The sequence below is a fragment of the Diabrotica virgifera genome, chromosome 1 (assembly GCF_917563875.1).
Source record: "Diabrotica virgifera virgifera chromosome 1, PGI_DIABVI_V3a".
In the NCBI taxonomy this organism is placed as follows: domain Eukaryota; kingdom Metazoa; phylum Arthropoda; class Insecta; order Coleoptera; family Chrysomelidae; genus Diabrotica; species Diabrotica virgifera.
In genome coordinates, this window is record NC_065443.1 from 226,798,184 (window position 1) to 226,823,805 (window position 25,622).

General features: G+C 31.6%; 1 protein-coding gene across 2 annotated transcripts; it reads left to right on the forward strand.

Annotated features, from left to right (window-relative positions):
- The first annotated feature begins 10,204 nt into the window (after positions 1 to 10,204).
- LOC126879036 (gustatory receptor 68a-like) lies at positions 10,205 to 25,370 on the forward strand. Of its 2 annotated transcripts, none has more exons than XR_007695944.1 (2): positions 10,205 to 10,305; positions 24,933 to 25,370. XR_007695944.1 is itself a non-coding variant. In XM_050641924.1 (2 exons), exons 1-2 carry the CDS (start codon positions 12,621 to 12,623, stop codon positions 25,260 to 25,262), a joined length of 1,140 nt encoding a protein of 379 aa, XP_050497881.1. In that variant the 5' UTR covers positions 12,383 to 12,620; the 3' UTR covers positions 25,263 to 25,370. The 2 variants fall into 2 exon arrangements, 1 of the variants encoding a protein (XP_050497881.1); XM_050641924.1 differs by lacking the exon at positions 10,205 to 10,305 and adding an exon at positions 12,383 to 13,430.
- The last annotated feature ends 252 nt before the right edge of the window (positions 25,371 to 25,622 follow it).

Here is a 25,622-nt window from a genome sequence, read left to right on the forward strand (position 1 = left end):
TTATTTTCGTTTTTATAATTGGAATATATTGCTTGTAGGATGTTTAATTTTTACAAAATGGTAATGTGTTGGGTAACCGTGATTGTAATCAATGCTCATAGTATATTTTCCACCATATTTCCAAATAGGACTGGTTAAGAACCTGAAGAAACGCAGTAAGTACTATTGTAGTGTGTAACTCCTTGATTTTGTGTAGGGACATTTATAAAATTAAAAGCAATATGATTGATATGACTAACAAGGATTGTGTCTTAAGAAAAAATGTGCACATGCTTGTTAAAACAAAATAAAATTAAAAAATGATTACACAAATCACGTGTATAATCCATTGACAGACGTCAAACATTTATTGATTTTTGATTTGTTTAGAAAAATATTTGACGTTTTGACGTCACACTATCACGGTCCATTGAAATATTGTGAACTATCAAGGAATCAAGGCACTTAACTGTTAAGCGAAATTCACATTTTTTACATACCTAGTATAAAATTAAAAAAGTTTATTATCAGATTTTTTTATCTTAGACTTTAGACCAGGTAGAATATTCTATGGAGAATAACTTTTTTTTTTCGTAAAATTTGTAATAAAATAGTTATCATAATTTGTAATAAAATGATGGGTATCGGTAATTTGAGAAAAAATTGTTTTTTTTTTCAATTAGATGGATGTAATTATTTATCAAAACATAGTTTTTAATTTTAAATAACTTTTCATAATGACATTTTTTGATATTCTGGAATATAAAGGTAATTTACTCTTTAACGAAATTCATATTTATGAGATACCTCGTATAATATTGATAAAATTTGATATCTGATGGTTGAATTTTAGATTTTAGAATATGCAGACCATTTTATGAAGAATAACTTTTTTCGTAAAATTGATAATAAAAAGTTTCCCATATGGTTCCTAGCTACGCAGACATACTGTATAAGCGCTTCTGTATAAGAATTTTCAAATTGTAATGCCATATTCGGATTCAGCATAATCAAAAAGAAAATAGAAACGTATTTGATCAAAGTAAAATGCTGAATTCAACGATTTTTAAAATTATTTATACAAAATGATTGTTATTGTTTAAACAATAATTAATAAACAATAAGCGGCAAAATCTGTGAGTAGAACTTTTTACTTTAACATGTATAATGTACTTATATAAACTAAAAAAAAAGTTTTAGAAAAATATAAGCTTGTTTGAATTTTTCCGAAAAATGCATGTTTTCGTTCTATACCTATTGACTCCCCAATTAGTCCAGGAACTGAAGCTTTTCACCTCGCAATTTTTACAGAATGGATCGATTTGCTTGAAAATTTGAGAACCAGTAGTGGATAGTCCAAGGATTAAAATCTATATGATGCCGAAAGGCGCTTTTACTATGGGGGTGGTTGCCACCCCATCTCGGGGGTGGAAATTTTTTATTATATTTTGACCGCAAAAGTTGATAAAAACATTCATTCTAAGCAAAAAATGTTCTATACATTTTTTTAATAAAATGAATAGTTTTCGATTTATTCGCTATTGAAAGTGTTAGTTTTATATCGAAAAAATTAGTGTTTTTCAATAATATACTAATTTACGATTCACTCAATTTTTGCCGTAGAAAAAATTTTCTCATACCAGTTTCTTGGGAATTAAATAACCTACAATTTCATCTTTAACATTTTTTCGTACCTCTGATGGTAATCTTTCTATTCTGAAGAAATCGACATTTTTACCAAGCTACAAAAATTCGTTATTCGCTTTTAACTCCAGTTTTTTAAAAACTAATCTTTCTAAGCCAGTCAAACTTCTAGAATCTATTAACAATACATAAATAAAGAAGAATGAATAAGGCCAATGACTAAAAACATCGCTAACTTACATTATTATGCTTCCAATTGGATTTCTCCTTTTTTTTTCAAAAAAATATATTGATTTTTTAACCGCACCTTTTCTATTTTTTATCTTAGAAAGTTGGGCAAAAAAGAATTTTATAGGCTGTTATAAGGTGTATAAGCCTGTTAATATTAATTCTTTTTAAAATCCTCAGTCGCAAAAAGAGGTGACTTTAAAAGGGATGGTAAAGGTGGTTTTTGCATGTTATTACAAGTTTTAGTTATCAATAGCTCACTCAATTTTTGCAGTAGTAAAAATTTTTGAAAACCAGTTTCTTGAGAATTAAATTAGCTACAATTTCATATTTAAACATTTTTTCGTATCTCTGATGCTAATCTTTCTATTCTGAAGAAAAGGCCATTTTTTTCCAAACAACAAAAATTCGTTATTCGTTTCTAATGCCATTTTTTTAAAAACTAATCATTCTAAGCCGGTCAAACTTCTAGAACCTATTAATAATATAAAAATAAAGAAGACCAAATAAGGTTAATGACTAATTTTAATTAGGGTGGTGATTAGGAGGTTGCTTCAGATCACTTTTTCGCTGAAAAAAGTAGGGACTAACATTCTTTTCAATATACGTCACTTAATTTTTGAGCTAAAGACTTTGTTTTTATTTCTGGAGATAGATATTTTAAAATGCTTTAAATTAGTTTGGACAAGTTATCCTCGAAAAATGCATAGTTTTCCCGTCATTTGACTTTAAAACTACAGTATTTAGCATTTGACTAAGAAGAGCTAACATTTAATAATGTATAGCTCGATTACTATTGGTCTTAAAAAACTAAAAGAAACGGTTTTGTTTATTATTTCAAAAGGTACATTTTTGTTAAGTAAAGTTGTTTTGATAAAACGAAAACTTTTGGAGTTATTAGCCGAAAACTTATTAACAACATTGATTTTTTCGATATAAAACTAACACTTTCGATAGCGAATAAATCGAAAACTATTAATTTTATCAAAAAATTGTATAGAACGTTTTTTGCTAAGAATGAATGTTTTTACTAACTTTTGCGTTTAAAATATAATAAAAAATTTCCACCCACGAGATGGGGTGACAACCACCCCCATGGTAAAAGCGCCTTTCGGCATCATATAGATTTTGATCCTTGGACTATCCACTACTTATTCTCAAATTTTCAAGCAAATCGATCCATTCTGTAAAAATTGCGAGGTTTTGTCCTATTGTAAGCTTCATTACTTGGACTAAATTAGGTAAAATCCATTTTTAAAATGAAACGCATATATACAAATTTATGAAATAAATAAAATAAATTAAAGAAAACAAATGCTGTTCAAATTACAAAATTTTGTATCAGGATAACAGAAATTAAAGAGAGCTTTTGATAAATTGAATAATATTGTTGGAAAATTTTGTTTCAACAAAGAGATTATGCAGAGCATTTTATGAAGAATAACTACTGTTTTCGTAAAATTGATAATAAAAAGTTTCCCATATGGTTCCTAGCTACACAGATATACTGTATAAGCGCTTCTGTATAAGAATTTTCAAATTGTAATGCCATATTCGGATTCAGCATAATCAAAAACAAAATAGAAACATTTGATCAAAGTAAAATGATGAATTCAACGATTTAACAATTGTTATTGTTTAAACAATAATTAATAAACAATAAGCGGCAAAATCTGTGAGTAGAACTTTTTACAGTCGGAAAAATGAAAGAATACCCATGAACGAACATATAAAACACGCTGTATTTTCCTGTCACCGTGTCACAAAGAAAATTGTCCAGTGCAAATACATGTAATAATAATTATTACATGTACGCTGGCCAATTTTTTGTGTGACACGGTGACAGGAAAATACGTGTTTTATATGTTCTTTCATGGGTATTCTTTCATTTTTCCGACTGTATTTAATGTATATAAACTAACAAAAAAAGTTTTAGAAAAATATAGGTAAGCTTGTTTGAATTTTTCCGAAAAATGCATGTTTTCGTTTTATATTGACTCCCCAATTAGGTAAAATCAATTTTTAAATGAAACGCATATTTACACATACAAATTTATAAAATAAATAAAATTAAAGAAAACAAATGGTGTCCAAATTACAAAATATTGTATCAGGATAACAGAAATTAAAGAGAGCTTTTGATAAGTTGGTTAATATTGTAACAAAATTTTATTTCAACAAAATTACAGTTTCTACTTTTGTCGACTACGTTGTCCAGAGATTCATAGAAGAGATGGCGCCAGCAGTTAACCTACAATTGTATTATAATATATAAGAATATTACATAATATTATAGATTTCAGTCATAATTATTTATGTTATGGTTAGTTATTAAGTTATTGTTTGTCCTTTCATGTTGTGATCATGTTTGTTGTGGATTAGTAATTAATTAATACTTATTATAACCCCTATATTTATTAATCAACGTTATAACTCTAGAAGAGAAGTTTGCAGTGATGAGCGCGTTATAAAATGAGTTAGGCGAGCTAACTAGGTAACTAAATGACCATCAACGATTATAAATTTATTCTTAATTACAGGACAATAGAAAAACATTTTACTTGAACATAACATATATAACTGACATTATATTTTCTAATTTCTTGACATTACATTTTTCAACTTCTATATTGTCATTACATAGAGTATGTACAACTATAGGGCAACATCTACTTTTAACGTTGTATATTGTAACACTCTCCCTCAACGTGAAAAGTAGATAAGCCAAACAATTTTGGTTTCTTTTTAACACGCATATTGCAACGCTTAGATTCTTGAACACCATCCTCGCTTCTTTCTTCTCTATTCACTTCTTGATTTTCACTTGTACTTTCTGCACTTTCCATATTCTCAGATTGCACAATTTCATTCATATCAGTTTTCACTTCTTCGGAGTTTTCATAGTCCTGTCGCCAGGGGGGGTACAACGGCCTCGTTAATTCAGATGGACTTACTCAAGTTTTTTTTATGTATTTTGACCCGTAGAACACGAATTTTTTGGGTAACAGTTGATCCGGATGTCGATAAGATTGTTATAGACCAAGAACTTGAGGAATCAAATAACAGCGATTTTTGGCAAAACAAAACAATATTTTGTATTTTTTGGGCCATTTTAAGTAAAAAATATTTCTACAAGTTTTTTCGTAGGATGCACAGTTTTCGAAAAAAACGCGGTTGAACTTTAAAAAAATCGAAAAATTGCAATTTTTGAACCCGAATAACTTTTGATTAAAAAATAAAATAGCAAGTCTGCTTACCGCATTTGAAAGTTTAAGTCAAATTATATCGGTTTTGATTATTTGCATTGGTAAAAATTTATTTTTTTATTGTTTAACAAAGCTATAAACACGTAGGGTTTCCCGTGCTTTTACATGCGTTTTAACGCATGTAACGTAGAAATAGTCTTGATTGCACTAGTACCTATTCTACCTACTCGTTCGATTTTAAATGAGAAATCATAGAAACATCACTCACGCACTAGTTGTTTGTAGCTTTGTTTAGCAATAACACAATAAATTTTTAGCAATGCAAATAATCAAAACCGAAATAATTTGACTTGAACTTTCAAAGGCGCTAAGCAGAATTGCTATTTTATTTTTTAATCAAAAGTTATTCGGGTTTAAAAATTGCAGTTTTTCGATTTTTTGAAAGTTCAACCGCGTTTATCTCGAAAACTGTGCATTGTACTAAAAAACTTGTAGAAATATTTTTTGCTTAAAATGACCCAAAAAATACAAAATATTGTTTTGTTTTGCCAAAAATCGCTGTTATTTGATTCCTCAAGTTCTTGGTCTATAACAATCTTATCGACATCCGGATCAACTGTTACCCAAAAAATTCGTGTTCTACGGGTCAAAATACATAAAAAAAACTTGGGTAAGTCCATCTGAATTAACGAGGCCGTTGTACCCCCCCTGGCGACAGGACTATCATGTACACTAAAACATTCCGACTGATTCTGGTTCACTGATTCGGCTTTAACTTCAAAAATTCGCAAATTGCATGTAACCTCAGGTTTAAATCTTACGTCGTGGCTCGATACTATTCTTCTTTCAGATGGAATCCATATTCTAAAACCATCCCTGTCATTCACGTAACCAACCAAATAACCATGTATCGCCTTATCATCAAATTTACTGCAAAAATTCTTGTTTACGTAAACATAACATTCAGTGCCAAATGTTCTTAAATGTTTCAAACTCCCAACTGGCTTTCCATACCACAATTCATAGGGACTTTTATTCTCAATTGATGACTTTCCTGTGCGATTCAGAAGATACACTACAGTATTGCATGCTTCTGCCCACAATTCTTTGGACAACTTGCATGAGTTTAACATGGAACGAGCACACTCTACAATGGTACGGTTTTCCCTTTCAGCAACACCATTCTGCTGAGGTGTATAGGGTGGAGTGATACAATGCTCTATCAAGGGCGGATCCAGGGCCGATTTTCGGTGGGGGCCATGGGCTTTTTTTGGGGGATTAACGGGGGACTGGGGGAATTTTTTTTAAATTATGCCTAATGTGGTGAGTTTTAACGCATTTTTCACACACTTTTGAGTGGCATAAAAACACTCAAAACTTATCGTTATTAAAGTACTATTAAAGTCAGTACCGATTCCTACACATTTCTTCGGATCCAAGTGCAGTTCTTTCAACAAGTTTAATAGTATTTTTCCCAAGGCTTCTCCTGTCAGATGTTGTTCTTCCCCTCTTGATTTTCACTAACTATTCTTATGTTCTCATAAGCGTCAATGAACTTGATTAAATCTTCACGAATGTTGTTATTGTGTATGTATCTCAAATTTAGAGAAAGCTGTTCCACGTGGGATACGTCGGTCGTTTCGTCAAATATAACAGAGTAATAATTTGAACTTTGAACCTGGTTCATTATTTGTTCAATTATTTCTTCACCACAATATGTGTATATTGCTCGGGAAGATGCTGAGTATAAGTGCTGTTTAAGAGTCTCATCTCCTGATGTGATTTTAATCCTTAACAATTCCCTGAAATTTCCCTCATTGGTAGATCCAGCATCTTCGTCCAGAAGCAGAAGGCCATCATCACGATGGCCCCTTAGAGGAATATTTTGTCGGCCTAAGAACACTATAGACTCTAATATTGGTCGTAGTCATTCTCTATTTTCTTGTATCTGTTTAGACCTCTGAGAGTATATCTGGTTAATGACTGACTTTTGCGGGGTGCGATAACTTTGTAGAAAATCCATCCCAATCTGAACGCACTCCTCGATTCGCGGCAAGGCTTTGGGCTGTCATCTCTTTATTGTGACCACATTTTTCATTATTATTTCCTATTCTTCTTCTTCTTTTTTTATTCATTGTGTGTACAGAATATGGAAATGATATGTATATGAAATTGATATCATTTTGATGGCTCCCAAGGTCGTTCTAACAATTGGCACTTTGTAAAATTATCAACATTTTGATTTACAAAACATCCTATGCCATTCTTATAGCCTCCGTTACTGCTTTTGTTCAATTCTAGTCCAGAAGCCATTTATTCCTTGTTTTGTACATATATGTATATGTGTTGGAAACTAAAAACATTTGAACTGCAAATATTTAAATTTATATTTTTTTAAATTCTCGGAAGGGGCCATGGCCCCCTCTCTGGATCCGCCCTTGTGCTCTATACCTCTACTCGCAAGAAGTTCAGATACCTTTCTATTTTCAAACTCTCTCCCTCCATCACACCTCAGTTGCTTTACTACATGGCCATTTGTGTTTGCTTCATTTAAAAATTTTTCTTAGAAAGTACATACCTCACTTTTGTTTTTCATAAAGAAAACTTTCCGAAACTTACTAAAGTCATCTTTAAAACATACGTAATAACATGATCTTCCCAGTGATTCTATAGACATGGGTCCATTCATCACATCTGCATGGATCTGCTCACCAGTTACTTGTGGCCGATTGATCCTAGTTTTAAATGGCAATCTATGCATTTTTCCAATTGCACATCCATCGCAAAAGCTTTCTTTGCACCCATCAATGTCTATATTCATTTTCTTCAAGACCTTCTTTGCGTGTTGCTTATGGTGATGACCAAATCTTTCATGATACACTTGTAACATATCTGTTGACTCTACTAAGTTCGCTTGAATGGGATTGGTTGGTTTCATAACACGTATATCAAGTGCATACAGGCCATTACTGAAGTACTCAGTCATTACAGATTCAAGAGTATTTTTATCATGTATATTTACACCTTTATCGTCGAGTACTGTAACGAACCCTCTTTGTGCAGCAGCTTTCACAGAAAACAAATGAGCACTTGCCTCAGGAACATAAAAAACATTCTTCAATTCAGCATCTTTCCATTTATTATTCAGACGCGTTTGAATTTTCACCGTTACTTGTCCATAGGCTAGCATACATACATCCTTCTTACCAAGTGATATCTTTTCGGGTTCAGCAAACTCTGTATAAGATGAGAAATATTACTTATCTCTAGTGATATGATTTGTGGCTCCACTGTCACAATGCCATTTTCCAGCTTCAACACAATTGTTAGATGAGGCACTTAAAACAACAGACAAAAAAACAGCATCATTACTTTTATTCTCGCCTAAATTCTCAGCAGATTTTTTCAATGCACACTCTCTCGCCCAATGGCTTAATTTCTTGCATCTGGGACAAGGAAATTTTTCTTTTGCACGATGTACATCTTTCTTTGATTTCGTAGTAGTTGTACTTTGGCTCTGTTTATATTTTTCTGTCGGGCTTTTGCGTGCAACAAACGCAAAAGATTCTGTGGTACTTTGGTCACGTAATTCAATGGCACACAACTTTTCAATCAATAAATTCAAAGTTTGATTTTTTGATGGTATCGTGTCCCACAAATCTTTGAAATTATCAAAGTCCTTACCCAAAGTTGACAAGATCCGACTATTTAACATTCTTTCGGATAAAATATTTTCATCATGCTTCTGCAATTCATCATTCAAATCTACAAACAGTTTCTGCAACTTCGCAACATGTGTACTAATATCTTCTTTTTCATCACGCTGGACTCTAAAAAAGGCTTCAATTAACATGTTTAACCGTTGCGTACTGCTACGTTCAAATCGCGCACCTAATCTGTCCCATATTTCACTAGCGTGAGTACATGTCAATGTCAACACGAACTCGGCAACAGTTTTTCCTAGCGTACCTGCTAACAAACTTGCCGCTTTTGCATCGTCATTTAACCATTGTTGATGCTTCTCTACTTCCAATGAAGTTGAATTTTCAGCAACCTCGGGACACTTACACGTACCGTTCACAATGTCTTCAAGTGCATACGCTCGTAATAACATCGAAACGTGCCATTTCCATTTTGCCCAGTCTTCAGGACCCAAGTTTATCGACTTGAATTTTATAATCGTTATTGCTGGTCGCCATATTTTTTCACCTGTTCACAGTTCACGTGAATTGGGCCCGTAACCTGTTATAAAATGAGTTAGGTGAGCTAACTAAATGACCAACAACGATTATAATTCACTCAATTACAGGACAATAGGAAAACATTTTACTTGAACATAATATATTATATAACTGACATTATATTTTCTAATTTCTTGACATTGCATTTTTCAACTTCTATATTGTCATTACATAGAGTATGTACAACTATATAGAGCAACATCTACTTTTAACGTTGTATACTGTAACAGAGCGCGCTAGTAACCGGCAAAATAAGCAAAAGATGGATGGGATACAAAAAGAGATGAAACTAATGGAGGTGGAAATGATCGTTATAAACGTATAAATTAACATTACATTACATAGTTTCCCACCTTTATAAGTCTGTGACAGGAGTATTTTATAAAATTCTACTCTCACAGTGACAGTTGTCACTCCTCTGATACGTCTAAAGGTGGGAAACTATATAATGTTTAATGTAATGTTAATTTGTACGTTTATAACGATCATTTCCACCTCCACTAGTTTCATCTCTTTTTGTTTCGCAATGTGTTATGTTTTCCATCTTTTGCCGGTTATTAGCACGCTCATCACTGTATAATAATAACTTGTACCTGTACCTATTGTGTATAAAAAATATTAACGTTATATTAGTATACCTAAACCGTTGAATGATGAATATACCCCCTATATTCATCAATCAACGCCTAAACGTTAAATTTAATTGACAGTCGTCTGAGCCATCTATAAAATAATTACTAGATGTCCGAATATGGTAAAGATGAAAACTGTAGGCGGTCACATATTATATTAAAATGAAAATAATGATTCCAACCACATCAACAAACGATCTTCTCGCGTTTCTGTTATGCTGATACCAGAGTTTGAACTCAGAACTGTAACTGTAGCCAGAACTTTTTATTACAGATAAAGGATGATGCTATTATAGATAGAAGGTAGACCCAGGCGGTCTACCGTCATGATTCTACTATAGCTTGCGGTCTACCGATTCGAACATTTTACGGGTGGTAAGTATACATTTAGCAAACAGTGGATAAAAATATTGGCTAATTGATAATCACTCTATTATAGTATTTTCTTCTTCTTCTTCTTCTTAAGGTACCGTGTCCTCTATGGAGGTTGGCTACTACAATTGCAAACTCTTCTCTGTCTTCAGCTGTTCTTACTAGCTATTCAAAATTTAGCCCTGTCCATTGCTTCCTAGTCCACTCTTTCCCTCGATCTTTCCTTTCACTTCACTATAAGTTGAGCATATTGGTACTCTCTGGTATTTCTCAGTATGTGGCCTAGTATGATGTTTTTCTAACTTTAACTGTGTTGAAACTCTTTTCTTGCCTATTCTATGCAGCACTTCTTCGTTTGAGGTATGCGCTGTCCATGAAATTTTTAGGATTGTTCGGTAGATCCACATTTCAAAGACCTCCAATTTATTTACGGTTGATATTTTAAGGGTCCATGTCTTAACATTTGGATAAACGTAGTCGAATTTCGAGTTTTATTCGAGAATCACAAAGCAGTTTTTTATTTTTTCGAAAGATTTTCTGAACTGTTCTATTCTAGATCTTATTTCTAGATCAGGATTTAGGCTGCTTTCAATCCAATATCCCAAGTACTTAAATCTATTGACCTGTTCTAAAATGTGCCCATTTATTGTGCAAGGTTGACATCACTTTGGTTTTTTTAGTGTTTATTTTCGTAAGTTTATTTTCTTCTTAGCGACATTATTATGTACTGCTTATGATTTTTATAGAGCAGTTAACCTGTTAAAATTGCCCCTACATGTGTCGCTTAATATTTTTGAATAAAACTTGTAGATACATGGAGTTCGAGTAGAAATAGAGTTCGGTTGTAATAAAAATTAAAAAAAAATTACCCTGAACATATTGAACGCACATACAGTGAATTTGATGAATGGAAACCCTTAATTATCTCGGAAAGGACTTAAACTACTTTTATAGATTTTGGTGGGTAGGGGTTTTCAAGTGCGGCCGATATTATAGTACTAATTACATTGTTGTCAGATTTTCCGTTTTTCTGGAAATCTAATGAACTTTTTTACTTCAAATGAAACACCCTGTATATCATTTGTGTTTTGAAGTCCTTGAGAAATACTTATTTTTTTCATGTTATATTCCCTATACCTAAATGCCATAATTTCTGCATTTATTAAAAAAGTAAAGAGTTATTGCTGCATTTATTAAAAAAAATTTAAAGAAATTATGAAAATAAATTTTTTTGGCCCGGATAAACATTATTTTAGATTGCGTGGATCATTGGGAACAAAAAAGGTCTTTTATAAATTTTCTCTAAAATTAATCGTTTCCGAGTTATAAACAATAATTTAAAACTGAAAAAAAATCGAATAATAACGATTTTCAAGGTTCAAAAACACAATTAAAAAATATTATTTTTGAAACTGTTAAGTACCCAAATTCAAGCTCAAGCCTTATTTTATCAGCTAGCAATAAGTAATTTGAGCTTGTTGCATTTTAAAACATATTTTTTTTTTAGTTGTTAATGATCGCTGGACCAGGATCGCTGGTCCTCTCATATGCACTTCATTAGCAATTAAAAAGCAATGTTTTAGAATAAAACGAGCCAAAAAATCTTATGGCAAGCTACTAGAAGAAGAGTTGAGCTTGAATTTAGGTAGTTCGTAATTTCGAAAATTATATATTTTTTTACTTGTGTTTTTGAACCTTGAAAATCGTCATTATTCGTTTTTTTTTTCAGATTTAAATTGTTTATTACTCGAAACCGATTAACTTTAGGGAAAAATTACAAAAGTAATTTTTTGTTACCACGTAAACGTAAACGTAAACGTAAACCAACGTAAACTAATGTCTACCCGGGCCGAAAAAATTGATTTTTATAATTTCTTTAAAAAAAAATTTATAAATGTAGTAATAACTCCGAAATTATGGCATTTAGCTATAGGGAATATAACATGAAAAATAATCAATATTTTTTTAAGGACTTCAAAACGAAAAAAATATACAGGGTATTTCATTTGAAATAAGAAAATTCATTAGATTTCCAGAAAAACAGAAGATCTGACAACAATGTAATTAGCACGATAATATCGGCCGCATTAGAGCACCCCTACCTACTAAAAGCTACAAAAATCGTGCAAGCCGTTTTCGAGATAATTGAGTGTTTCCATACATAAAACCCACTCTGTATTTTAGTTGTTGAATCTACAATCCCCTTTATTTTTAACATATAGCGGCAAATATTATTTTTACCAGAAACAACAAACACGTCTGGAAAAGTGAAAAAGTGTGTAAGCATTTTTATTTAAACACTTGAACTATTAGTTAAAATGTTTTACCAGTGGGTTCTAGACATTTCGAAATTTTTTAAGATTTACTGCAATGCTGACTCTATATCTCACGATATAATTGCAGCTGTTTTTATCATGAGTCTTATAACTTCTTGCTCTCTGAATTTCGTTGAGTATGTATATTTCGAAGACAGTCGTCCACGTTTGTCCTACTCCATTTATATTTCCTATTGTCGCGAGATCATTCACTGTTGTTGTCTTGTTTCTTGCATCTACTTTGCTTCGTTCCATAACAAAACACACGTTATTCAACTACATATATGTTTAAAACAGCTGTGTAAAGATCTCTGTGTTAAGAAAGATCCCAAATTTCCCATTTACCTTGCTTTCCTGCAGATAGCTTGCATTTTTTCGTTGATGTTCCATATAAGTCAAAATAGAGAATTCATATTTCTACTCGCTAGTTATTTGTCAAGTTCCTTCAGATTAGAAATTATGATCCTCTCCCTCATACTTCATGGTGCTATTATGAGGTATATTTGGCTATGCTGTATTAAGCTGAAATATAAGATACGAAAATTAAAGAACCAAATCATTCACTACAATCTGAAAAAAAGATCGTATCGTTTTCCTAGTAGTGTCACAGAAATATTCCAGGACTTCGATAAAGTTCTAGATTTAGTGAAATTGGTGAACAAAGTATATGGGTTTACCTTGATGCTATATTTTGGATACTTTATGATCAGTACAATAAAAAATCTTTTGGCGGAGTTTATCTTTGGAATTATGTTTAAAAGAGGGAGGGTTCTAGTGATTCCAATAAACAGTTACCTATCGGGAGTACATGTGGTAAGTTTATTTTTATTAATATTTAATACTTATTTTAATAGTTTTACCAGAATTCCTAAAGGACACCGTAAATATCTTATGGAAAATATAATGTCACTTACATGCAATAAAATTTACATGAATCGATTCGTCTCGGAATCACAATAATTTCATATCATTGCGCCAAGTAAATTCAAATGAGTATGTACGTGAGTTAGAAATAGAAAAGAGATTTTGTGAATGGGCAGTTCATAAATCTTTCTGCAGGTATTATGACATATTATTACTAATATCTTATAGATAATAAAGTACATAGGTATAATTTGGTCAGTCTTACCAGAATAAATAGTTCCTCTAATCGACTTAGCTCACGCTGGGTTACGCTGTTTTCAATAGCGACGAGACTAATAGTATTTATGAGTGACAATTTTATGGACCCCTTCTTAGAATAGAATAGAAATATGCTTTATTGTCACTGAAAATCTTTACAATTTTATGGAAAAAGCTTACATACAGTCAAGAGAAAAATAATATCAATAACAAATAACAACTACACTTTACTAACATTAGATAAATCGTCAGTATACAGTATATAAGATATAAAAGCAAACACAAAAACAATTTATTGGAAAATTTATATAAATTGCAAAGTGATTGAACATATTTACAACAAATAAAATACAACATTGAGAACTGACAAGTTTAAGCTATTGCGTATGAAAGCCAATTTTCTTAGTTATTCAAGAAATTCATCTATTGAGTAATATGATCTTTTAGATAGATAGGCTTTTGTCATTTTACAGAACTTTGGGAAAGCTGTTGCAGATTTAAGTTGTAAAGGGAGATGGTTGTAAAGTTTTTTTGCGGAATATATGTAATATAGATTTCTTTACTAACTCAGTGGATGGGATCGGTAAATAAATATCAATGATTGAATTTCTGGTGGAGTAAAGATGATTTCGCCTTACTAGAAAGACATGAAGGGTTTACGAATTAAACAAACCGTTTCTAGAATATATAAAAATTTAAAGATGTGTTAAAATTCCGTGGTCTCTGAAGTAACTTCTGCAATGTGTAGACCTTCTGAGGCCAAACAGATATCTTATTGCTCTTTTTTGCCATTTAAAAATACCATCAAATTAAGCAGCTGTACTAGAACCCCAAAAAGAAAGACCATATCGAAGATGAGACTCGAACAACGAAAAATATGTTATTTTAGAAAATGCTAAATTGAGTTCCCTTGAGACAGATCTTATTGCATTGCAAGCTGAGGCGAGTTTCCTACTTAACGAATCGATATGCAGAGACCATTTGAGGTTGCTGTCTAAAAAAATACCAAGAAATTTTACAGAATGAACGGTACTCATCTGGCTGTTATTAAGAAGCAAAGGTTGAAGAGCTCCTTTATAGAATAATGCCACTGTTTTATCTACATTAAAAGAAATTAAATTAGAGTCAGACCAGGTCTTTATCGTCAGTATATCCGAAGTTATAGTTTCAAGAAGAGATGCAATAGTTGAGTTGCTCCAAGTGATACTGGTATCGTCAGCAAAAAGAAAAATTTTTTCATCGATTTTTAAATTAGTGATGGTATTTATAAAGATAAGGAACAGAAGCGGACCCAATACTGAACCTTGTGGTACTACACATACAATGTTTTTGAGACTAGAGTCAGTATCATTTGCTCTAACTAGTTGTTCCCTATTATTTATTAGTTAAAAAGCCGAACTGATTTTGTGATAAAATGTTGTTATCAATGAGAAAGGACATAAGTCGAGTTTTAATGAGTCTCTCAATAATTTTGGAGAGTACCGGTAGTATGGCAATAGGTCTATAGTTGCAGGCATTAGATTTTTCAGCACCCTTATAAAGAGGAGTAATAATTGCTGTATTTAGGCACTCTGGAAATTTACCTTTTTCAGAGGAATCATTAATTAGTGAGACGAGGATTTCCAACACATTTTCTGTGAGATTAGAGAAACTTTTTATAGATAGTCCATCAGTACTACAGGATGATTCTCTTTTGATACTATTGATTGTTTGGATCAGTTCAGAGTTATCTACTGGTCTTAAAAATAATGAATTCGAGACCTTTCTTGAATTAGGGAGATCGGAAATGGGATCTTGTTGCGGCAAAATAGTTGATGTTATATTTTTACTCACATTAACGAAGTAATCGTTTAGACTATCAGGAATTGGAAGGGAAACTAATTGAGCTGTGTGCGTTTTATTTCGAAGATAGTTCATTATAGACTAAGTTTCTTTTACAACACTTTTAGAGCTTCCCAAACGATTTTGATAATAGGCTTTTTAGCTGATTTGACAAGTTTTAGATATGTTGTCCTGTACTTCGTGACATAATCAGTGACAGAAACATGACAGAGACAAGTAAATTTCTTGATGTGAACGCATATTCTTCAAAGAAGGATTCACTTAACAAAAAGTCATATTTTGTTAACCAGAGAAAACTCATTATTTCTATAAAGAATTAGGGTGCCTCCATGAGCCGAACTCGGACGATCATACCTAGTAATTGTGGTATATTTTTCTACAAAAAAACTATATTTTTCTTTATGTGCCGTCTCCTAATCGGAGGTTAGATATCATCATCACTATCTTTACTCTATCTACCGCTGCTTTGAGGAGTTCTATAGAACTGCATTTAAATCAGTCCCATGACACTCTTCTTTCCCCTATATAGTCGAGGAAATGAAGCTGAAAAATGGCAAAACCTCGCAATTTTTTCGTCCAACATCGATTTGTACAAAAATTTGGGATTAGGCTCATTACACCCTCTAGTTCATTTTCTATATTGAGCAATTGTACGCTTCTGGTTTTTTAAGGGTGAAAACTACCCCTAATTGAAAAAAATTATAAAATAACATTTTAAACTTTAATATTGTCAACATTTGGTTCTTATTAGTTACAGAGTGATTGTTTTATGCTTTAAGATATACTATCATAATATTTCAACCCTTAAAACGAACCTTGTTGGAGCTATATATAAAAAATTTACTTATCCTAAAAGAATAATTTCGGCTTGCATCGATTTACATAAAAATTTGGGATTAGGATAATCTCACCCTATTCTTCATATCCTATATCATGCTTAAGGGCGTTGATTATTTTTAGGGGTGTAAACTACCCCTTATTGTCAAAAATTATATAAAAACATTGTAAACTTTAATATGGGTAAAATTTGGTTGTTTTGGTACCAAATAATGATTGTTTTATACTTTAGGATATAATACCATAATATTTCACCCACCCTTAATAACATTACAGTTTTTATAAGTAGATATTTTAATAGATCTACACAGAAAAAAGTAGAATTAAAAAGAATTACAAAAACATTTATTTACACAAAAATACGAATTTACAAATATGTACAAATACAAATACAAATAGTTTTTTAGTCATCTTCCAGTATACGAACCGGTTTTGTGGTATTATACATACATTGAAAATTATCCATAAACGGACTATCCGAATTTTTCGAAAAAAAAAATTGTTTTATAAACATAGCTTCTTTATTTTTGGCGATAAAATTTTTTTCAAAAATGACTGTAGAATTTTTGAAGAGTTATAAGACTGTGTAAACTAAATTCCGTAAGATCCCTTAGTTTTTAATTAGGGTGGGTTTAAAGGGCTCGAATAAGGGGGTGTTTGCTCGTAAATAGAGATTTTAAAGAGCTATATCTCGCTAACTGTTCACTGTAATGAAAATCTATTTAAAAAGGAATTTTAGTAACTAAAAAAGCTACAATTTAGTAATCAGTCATTTTTTTCGTATCTCTTTCTAAAATTAGGCCTTTTAAATAGGTCAAACTTCTTGGGTGTATTTACTCGTATAATACAAATATAAAAGGAATTACAAGAAGGTAAAGACCAATTTTAAATTAGGAGGGTAGTTAGGGGGTTGTTTTCACTGATTTTTTCATAGAGAAAAGCACGTACCGATTTTTATTATTATTTTTTGAAAGGCCTAACTGTATGCTTAAAAAAAGAGTGGTTAAGTTTTCCTCGAAAAATGCAAAGTTTTTCCGTTATTTTACTTTGAATATTTCAAATTATGCATTTCACGAAAAAAGCTAACTTTTAACATGCCGCATCTCGGTTTGTATGGGTCTTAAAGATATTACAGAAAAATAATTTGGTTTGTGTTGCTAAAAGATACAATTTTCATATCTACAGTTTTTTGATTAAATGCACATTTTTCGAGGTATTCTTAAAAAACCATATAAAAAAGTCGATTTTTTCATCGCAAAACTGTTATTTTCAAGATATGGGGTGGCAACCACCCCCAAGTGTTTAGCGTACAGCGGCATGATATAGAAAATGATCCTTGGACTATTCCCTACCTTCTGGGGAAATTTCAAGTTAATTCATGCTGGACGAAAAAATTGAGAGCCAAAATGCTTCATTTCCTCGACTAATACTCCTTCCTCCTCTTATCTCTCACTGTATTATCAGTCTTAATCTAAAGGGATCTAAAGAGGAGTACGACAAGCATGTGTGCTATCGCCTCTACTTGTTAATATGTGCTCAGAAGAAATGTTTAAAGAGGTACTAGAAAACATCAATGAAGGTATGTCAATTAACAAATAGTTCTTCTATTTCAAATACAAATCCACTAATGGATGTTAGAATAGAATAGAATAAAATTATTTATAAAATTGATTTATAATTAATTAATTAATTTATAAAATATAAATTATGTTTCACTGAAAATTATACAATTTTATGGACAAAGCTAAACATAGAGTCACAAAAAAATATATACAGTATGTCCCTGTAAGTAGTATCCATATGGAAAACTTTTTTATTATTAATTTTGCGAAAAAAAGTTATTCTTCATAAAATGCTCTGCATGGTCCAAAACCTAAGATTTAACCATCAAATATCAAATTTTTTGAATATTATACAAGGTATGTCAAAAAGTTTGAATTTTACTCAAGAGTAAAGTAAATTTATTTTTCACAATATTGACAATTGCTATTATGAAAAGTTGTTTGGAATTAAAATCTGTATTCTAATATGCAATTACATTCTTCTAATTGAAAAAAAAATTTTTTGAAAAATTATGGATAACAACATTATTTTCAGTTATTTCAATTTCGATAACTCTTTTATTATTAATTTTACGAAAAAAAGTGATTCTTAATAAAAAGTTCTGGATGGTCTAAAGCCTATAATACAACCATCTTATATCAAATTTTATACGAGGTATGTCAAAAAAGATAAATTTAGATCAAAAGTAAAGTACCTTTATAGTTCAGAATATTTCAATTAGAAGGATGTAATTACAGACTGAAACATAGTTTTTAATTCTAAATAACTTTTCATAATAACAATTTTCGATATTGTGAAAAATAAACGTATTTTACTCTTGAGCGAAATTCATATTTTTTATATACCTCGTATAAAATTGATAAAATTTGACATAAGATGGTTGCATTTTAAGTTTTAGGCCATGCAGAACTTTTTATTAAGAATCACTTTTTTTCGTAAAATTAATAATAAAAGAGTTATCTGAACTGAAATAACTGAAAATAATGCTAGTTTCCCTAATTTTTCAAAAAAAAATGTTTAATTAGAACGATGTAATTGCATACTAATGAAATATAGTTTTTAATTCCAAACAACTTTTCATAATAGCAATTTTCAATATCATGAAAAATAAAGCTATTTTACGCTTGAGTGAAATTCAAACTTTTTGACATACCTCGTATAACATTCAAAAAATTTGATATTTGATGGTTAAATCTTAGGTTTTGGACCATGCAGAGCTTTTTATGAAGAATAACTTTTTTTGTAAAATTAATAATAAAAAAGTTTTCCATATGGAAACAACTTACAGGGACATACTGTATAATATATAACTATAACAACACAATTTTCTCAAAATAGATAAATCGTCAGTAAAAAAAATATACACAAGTTAAAAAAGTGAAGTAAAAACAAAACCAATATATTGCAAAATTACTATAAATTGCAAGTTTGAACATAGAACATATAATAAAACACAAACAAAGGAACTAATAAGTTTAAGCTGCTGGGTGATCACGTTAGTGATCACATTTTCCATTAACTCTCTGTTTCTCGCAATACAGTATGGTGCAAATATTTGTAATAAATTCGTTATTTCCTAAGCCAGGAACTTTAAGAAAATATCCTGAAATAGGTCGATTTTATTTTTAAATTACGATTTTTTTGACATATACATCATACTAGTGACATCATCCATCTGGTCGTGATGACGTAATCGATGATTTTTTTAAATAAGAATAGGGATCGTGTGCTAGCTCATTTAAAAGCTTATTCAATTCTCTATTCAGTAATATAAACAATAACATAATTATTTATACAGGATTTTCAACAATTTTTTTTGAATTAAATTAATCGATGCAAGAAAAAGAATGTATGTAATTTATTTAATTTAAAATGCATTATAGCGCTGTCAGAAAACAGAAAAAATGTTTTTTTGATAAATAAGCATTGCCTTTCGCTTAATTTCAATGTTCAAGCTGCCACCCATCTACCCCTTGACAGTTTGAACATTTAATTTAAGCGGAAAGCAATGTTTATTTGTGAAATAAGCATTTGTTTCTGTTTTCTGACAGCAGTAGAATGTATTTTGAATTAAATGCATTACGACATACATTCTTCTTTTTATGTCAAAATATTTTTTCTGAGACACCTTGCATAAATAATTACGCTAATGTTCATATTACTGAATAGAGAATTGAATAACCTTTCAAATAAGCTAGCACAGACCTCTACTCTTATTTAAAAAAATTATCGATTACGTCATCACACCCATATGGATGACGTCCCTAGTATGATACATATGCCGACAAATCATAGACCAGGATCCCACGTACCAACAAAAAGTTGATTAATAGCAAGCTGAAAATTTTTTATTAGCTTAACGGTATCTAGTCGGACAAACTTTGATGTATGGGAACACTGGAACAGGGGAAGTTTTAATTGTGAAACAGGTTAAATATTTGGAAAGTCAGACTACGAAAATATTCCATGTCGGACATAACTTTTAATTGATTTGTTACCATTTCATTAAACTCTCATGCAAAAATCAGACTGGTGTTTATCACCAACTGGACATTTTAATGAGTGGAACACGAAGAACATGTCAAATGACAGGAATCATATGGGTTAGTAATAGCAGTCTGAGTTTTGCATGAGAGTTTAATGAAATGGTAACAAATCAATTGGATATTCTGTCGATAATGAAAATAAAAATCGACCTCTCTCAGGATTTTTTCTTAACCTTTAACTACCCGCGCATCAAGTTGTAACATAAGTACACGCATGGCGTACTTTATACGCCACAAAAGAATGCACTTAAAAACAGTGGTTTTGTTTATTTATTTTTTTTTAAATACGCTTAGTTGTTTGTTATAAACCTTATTCGACCTCAGCGAATGCTTGGAGCTCCTTCTCAGGAAGAATTGGGATTTCTAACTGGCATGTGATCACTCGAAAAATAAAATTACTAGTAAAAAAATTTTTGAAACGTGATTTTTTACATGTTTTGTGCCATAATGACTAAAAAAACAATTGTAAGATGTACTTACATTCCTACAATCGTGGCATATTTTGTACAAAACCGGAAACAACAAATAATAAATTGGTAATTACAATCTTCTCAGAACGCCGATTATAACGAAACTAACACCAATTGTAAAGCACATTCCAGTGAGAGTTTAGATAGATAAACAAGGTCAAAAAATAAATTTCTAAACATATTTTTAAACGTATATTACGAAATAACGAATTTATTATTTTGTAATGGTAGGGGAGCAAAGTATCCAAAATGTGCAGTCACTAGAGCGTTATGGGGACCTATTGGGTTGTGAAGAGTAGGACCTAAAACCAAAAAAAGTTAAGTAAAGTTTTTCATGTTAGTGGGGACTTTCCATTTTTAATTTAATTTTCCATTTCCAACAATCGTTTTTTTAGATTATAGCGCCATCCATCCATGATTCTAAAAAATGTCTCGAATAAAAGTTACTTATTTTTACGTAAGGAATCCAAATCTGCAATAAAAATGGAGGCTCACATTTAAAATTTTAAAATAACCTCCCACCCCTCATCTGTAGGGGGTCGTGTTTGTGCCACTCGATAGATTTTTCAAAAATATTGAATAAGTGTATTTTTCAGTTTTTTGATCTGATGTTCATCTCGAGAAATGTCGAGGGATTCGTATTTAAAATATTAAATTTACCCCCCACCCTCCCTGTGGGAAGTGGTGTTTGGTATCATTCGATAGATTTTTGAAAAATATTGAGCTCGTATTTTTTAGTTTTTCGATCTGTCATTCATTTCGCGAAATATTCGTTTTTCTCTTGTGAAATTTTGGGACTCACCCATTTCCTCACGCCTCGCTCATATCGTCAGATTTTTGAAATATACACTGTTTTGCATGTACTTAACTTACCTTATCTTAATCTGACGATTTCCAGTTTTTCTAAGGATAGATTTTTTTCGGACCCCCCTTAACGAACTCCACTGCATTAAGAGCCAATATATGGTAGAGGTACATTTTCAGGGTACAAGGTTGCTCTCCATGTAATTATCTGACGCGCTCGAGTACCTGAAAAAATTCCCACTTGAGCTCCCCTACCATAAATATTTGCACCATAATGTATGTATGTATCAGAAATTGTATTTGTTAATCCCTGTCCCTTGCGTTCTGTTTAAGAGCCAGGACATTTTCTTGCGTCCCATTTCTCTCTTGTCTTCAATTTTATCTTCGTACAAATAGTTAAAAGTAACAACTTTTGCTTAGAATTTGTCCCTCTATCGATTTATGGGGTTATTTTTAAAAAAATAGTTTTCACCCACGAGAAGGGAGAAGGGATACTATCCATCCCAAGGATAAAAGCGCAAGTCGCCACTACAGCCGAACCCGCTTATTAGAATATCTCGTTTTAATACATAGAAATTTTAGGTCCCGAAACGTTTCTTCTAGCTACCAATGATCCTATAACCAATGGTTATAGGACTATCGGTTATTAGAATATATCGGTTATAGGAATACTTTTGCTCGGCACGAAGGCTATTCCAATAAGCAGGTTCGACTGGATATCACTTTTGTTGCTCGAGATATCTTCTAACCACTCACCAATTTTCATGGAAATCGATGGAGGTTTACTAAAATCAGAGGTAATACCTTAGAATACCGGTTATAGGACTATAAGCGGGTTCGACTGTAGTTGTTGATTTTTACCTTCATACACTGTAGTAGAGGAGGAAAGTATGCTAAATGTACAGTTACTCGAGCGTTATGGGGACCTATTGGGTTGTAAACATTAGGTCCTAAAACCAAAAAAAGTTACGTAAAATTTTCATTCAAGTGGGGACTTTCCAATTTTAATTTAATTTTCCACTTCCAACAATCGTTTTTCCCGATTATTACACCATCTATCCATAATTATAAAATATGTTTTCAATGAAAGATGCTTATTTTTATATAATGAATCCAAATCTGTAATAAAAAATGGGGGCTCCTATTTAATATTTTAAAGTAACCCCCCTCCTCACGTCCGTGGGGGGGCCGTGATTGGTATTATTCGATAGATTTTTGAAAACTATTGAATACGTGTAATATTATTATATATACGTATTTAAAATTTTAAATTTACCCCTCACCTCTCTTCGTGGGGATCGTGTTTAGTGTCATTCGATAAATTTTTAAAAAATATAGGAGAAGTATTTTTTAGTTTTTTGATCTGACGTTTATTTCTCGAAATATTCGCTTTTTTCTTGTGAAACTTTGTGACTCACCCATTTCCTTACGCCCCGCTCAAACCGTCAGATTTTTTAACTACCCTGTGGTGCAAAAAAATCGATCCACTAAAAATTTGGTCATTTTTGATGTTTTGAATTTCCTAAACCTGTTGTTCGATTTAAGCGATTTTTTACCACGTTATAGCCTTATTCATTGACAATATCGCTGTAATAATATTGTTGCTAGACAGTCAAACTTTCATTGTATACCGGGTGTACGAATCAAACTGTGCTTTTTTCTCAAAGTTCGCATCAGCCTGTGGATTATTCTATCATTTATAAAATACTGAAATTAAAACCCAACTATAGCCTCAGGTTTTCTTAACATTTTGTCTTTCGATTTATTCGCTTATGTTGAATAATAAAAAAAGTTAGGTACTTTAACAACTGGCCATGTTCGTCATCAGTACAGGGTGTTTCCAAATAAGTGCGACAAACTCTAAGGGGTAATTTTACATGAGAAAATAATGACAATTTGCTTTATAATCATATGTCCGCAAACGCTTCGTTCCCGAGATACGGGATGTTCAATTTTTCTTTATAAACTGACGATTTATTTATTGCTTTAAAACCAGTTAATATATGCAAATTAAATTTGGTGGGTTTTAAGGCGTAGTTATTGCACATTTTTAACATACAAATAAAAATTGTATATTCACCATTGGCGTGCGTACGGGTAATATTATTGGTCATAATACCCGTTTTCGCGCCAATATTGAATATTAAATTCTTAATTGTATGTCAAAAAATGTGCAATAACTACGTCTTAAAACCCACCAAAGTTGATTTGCATATCTCAACTGGTTTTAAAGCAATAAATAGATCGTCAGTTTGTAAATAAAAAATGAAACATCCCGTATCTCGAAAACGAAGCGTTTGCGGACATATGATTATAAAGCTAACTGTCATTATTTTCTCATGTAAAATAACCCTTAAAGCTTGTCGCACTTGTTTAGAAACATCCTGTACTGATGACGAACATGGCCAGTTGTTAAAGTACCTAACTTTTTATTGTCCAATATAAGCGAATGAATCGAAAGACAAAAGGTTAAAAAACCTGAGGTTATAGTTGGGTTTTAATTTCAGTATTTTATAAATGCGAGAATAATCCACAGGGTGATGCGAACTTAAAAAAAAGAACACAGTTTGATTCGTACACCCGGTATGCAATGATAGTTTGACTGTCTAACAACAATATTATTACAGCGATATTGTCAATGAATAAATCTATAACGTGGTAAAAAATGACTTAAATCGGACAACAGGTTTAGGAAATTTGAAACATCAAAAATGACCAAATTTTTAGTGAATCGATTTTTTTGCTCCGAAGTGTATACACTGTTCTGCATGTACTTAACTTATCTTATCTTAATCTGACGATTTCGAGTTTTTCTAAGGATCGATGTTTTTTTCGGACCCCCCTTAACGACCTCCCCTGTATTAAAATTAAATATATGGTAGCGGTACATTTACAGGTTACAAGGTTTCTCCCCATGTCATGATCTGACGCGCTCGAGTAACTGCAAAAATTCCCGCTTGGGCTCCCGTACTACTGTACATTGTATATATTATATCTATTGTTTTCTAGCAATTTTTGTAGTATATCGTAACCCCACATCTTCAGAAAAATTGACTAACTATTGAAATAATAATGTTTTTACCAAATATTTTTATTCTAATCTTACATAACTCTAATTTATGTATTTGCAGATTTGTACTGTGGTGATAATATCAACTTGTACCAAGGTGACGCAAGAACTGAAAAACTCAGCCCTGGAAAGTTTCGAATTATTTCTGCACCTCCCTCTTCAGTCCTATTTCCCGGAGCATGAGGAACTTTACGAGGATATTGTCGTGTTCGAGAGGTACATTCACGAACCAGTGTACTTTTCTGCTGGTGGTTTCTTTGTGATTGATTCTTCTTTGATTTTTAAGCTGATGGGAACTATTACATCGTATCTAATAATTTGCCTTGGATTTGATAAGGAACTTATTCACCACTTTACCAAAGAAGATAATTCTAGCATGATTATTAACTAGATTGAGTTGCATGTAGATAAACTGTTATGTAATAGGGAGTATATAATTGTATTGTGCACGAGCTTTTGGTTTTAATGTTAGTTATTTAACGTTTTCTGTAGTTTCAATAAAACAATACATCAAATTCTTATTTTTACTGCAAAATAGACTGCTTTACTACAGTGGCGGCTCGTATAACTTAAGGAAGGTAGTGCCAGAATCCGGGCAGCTGCCTAAATTTTTAGTGACGGTTTCACGATATTGTCAAAAACGATATAAAATAGAAATTTAAAAAAGAATAGGTGCAGCTATTTTTATCTTATATTACTATTTTTGGGATGCCAAGAAATTGACCAAAATTTATCAAAACAGTTCCGTAAA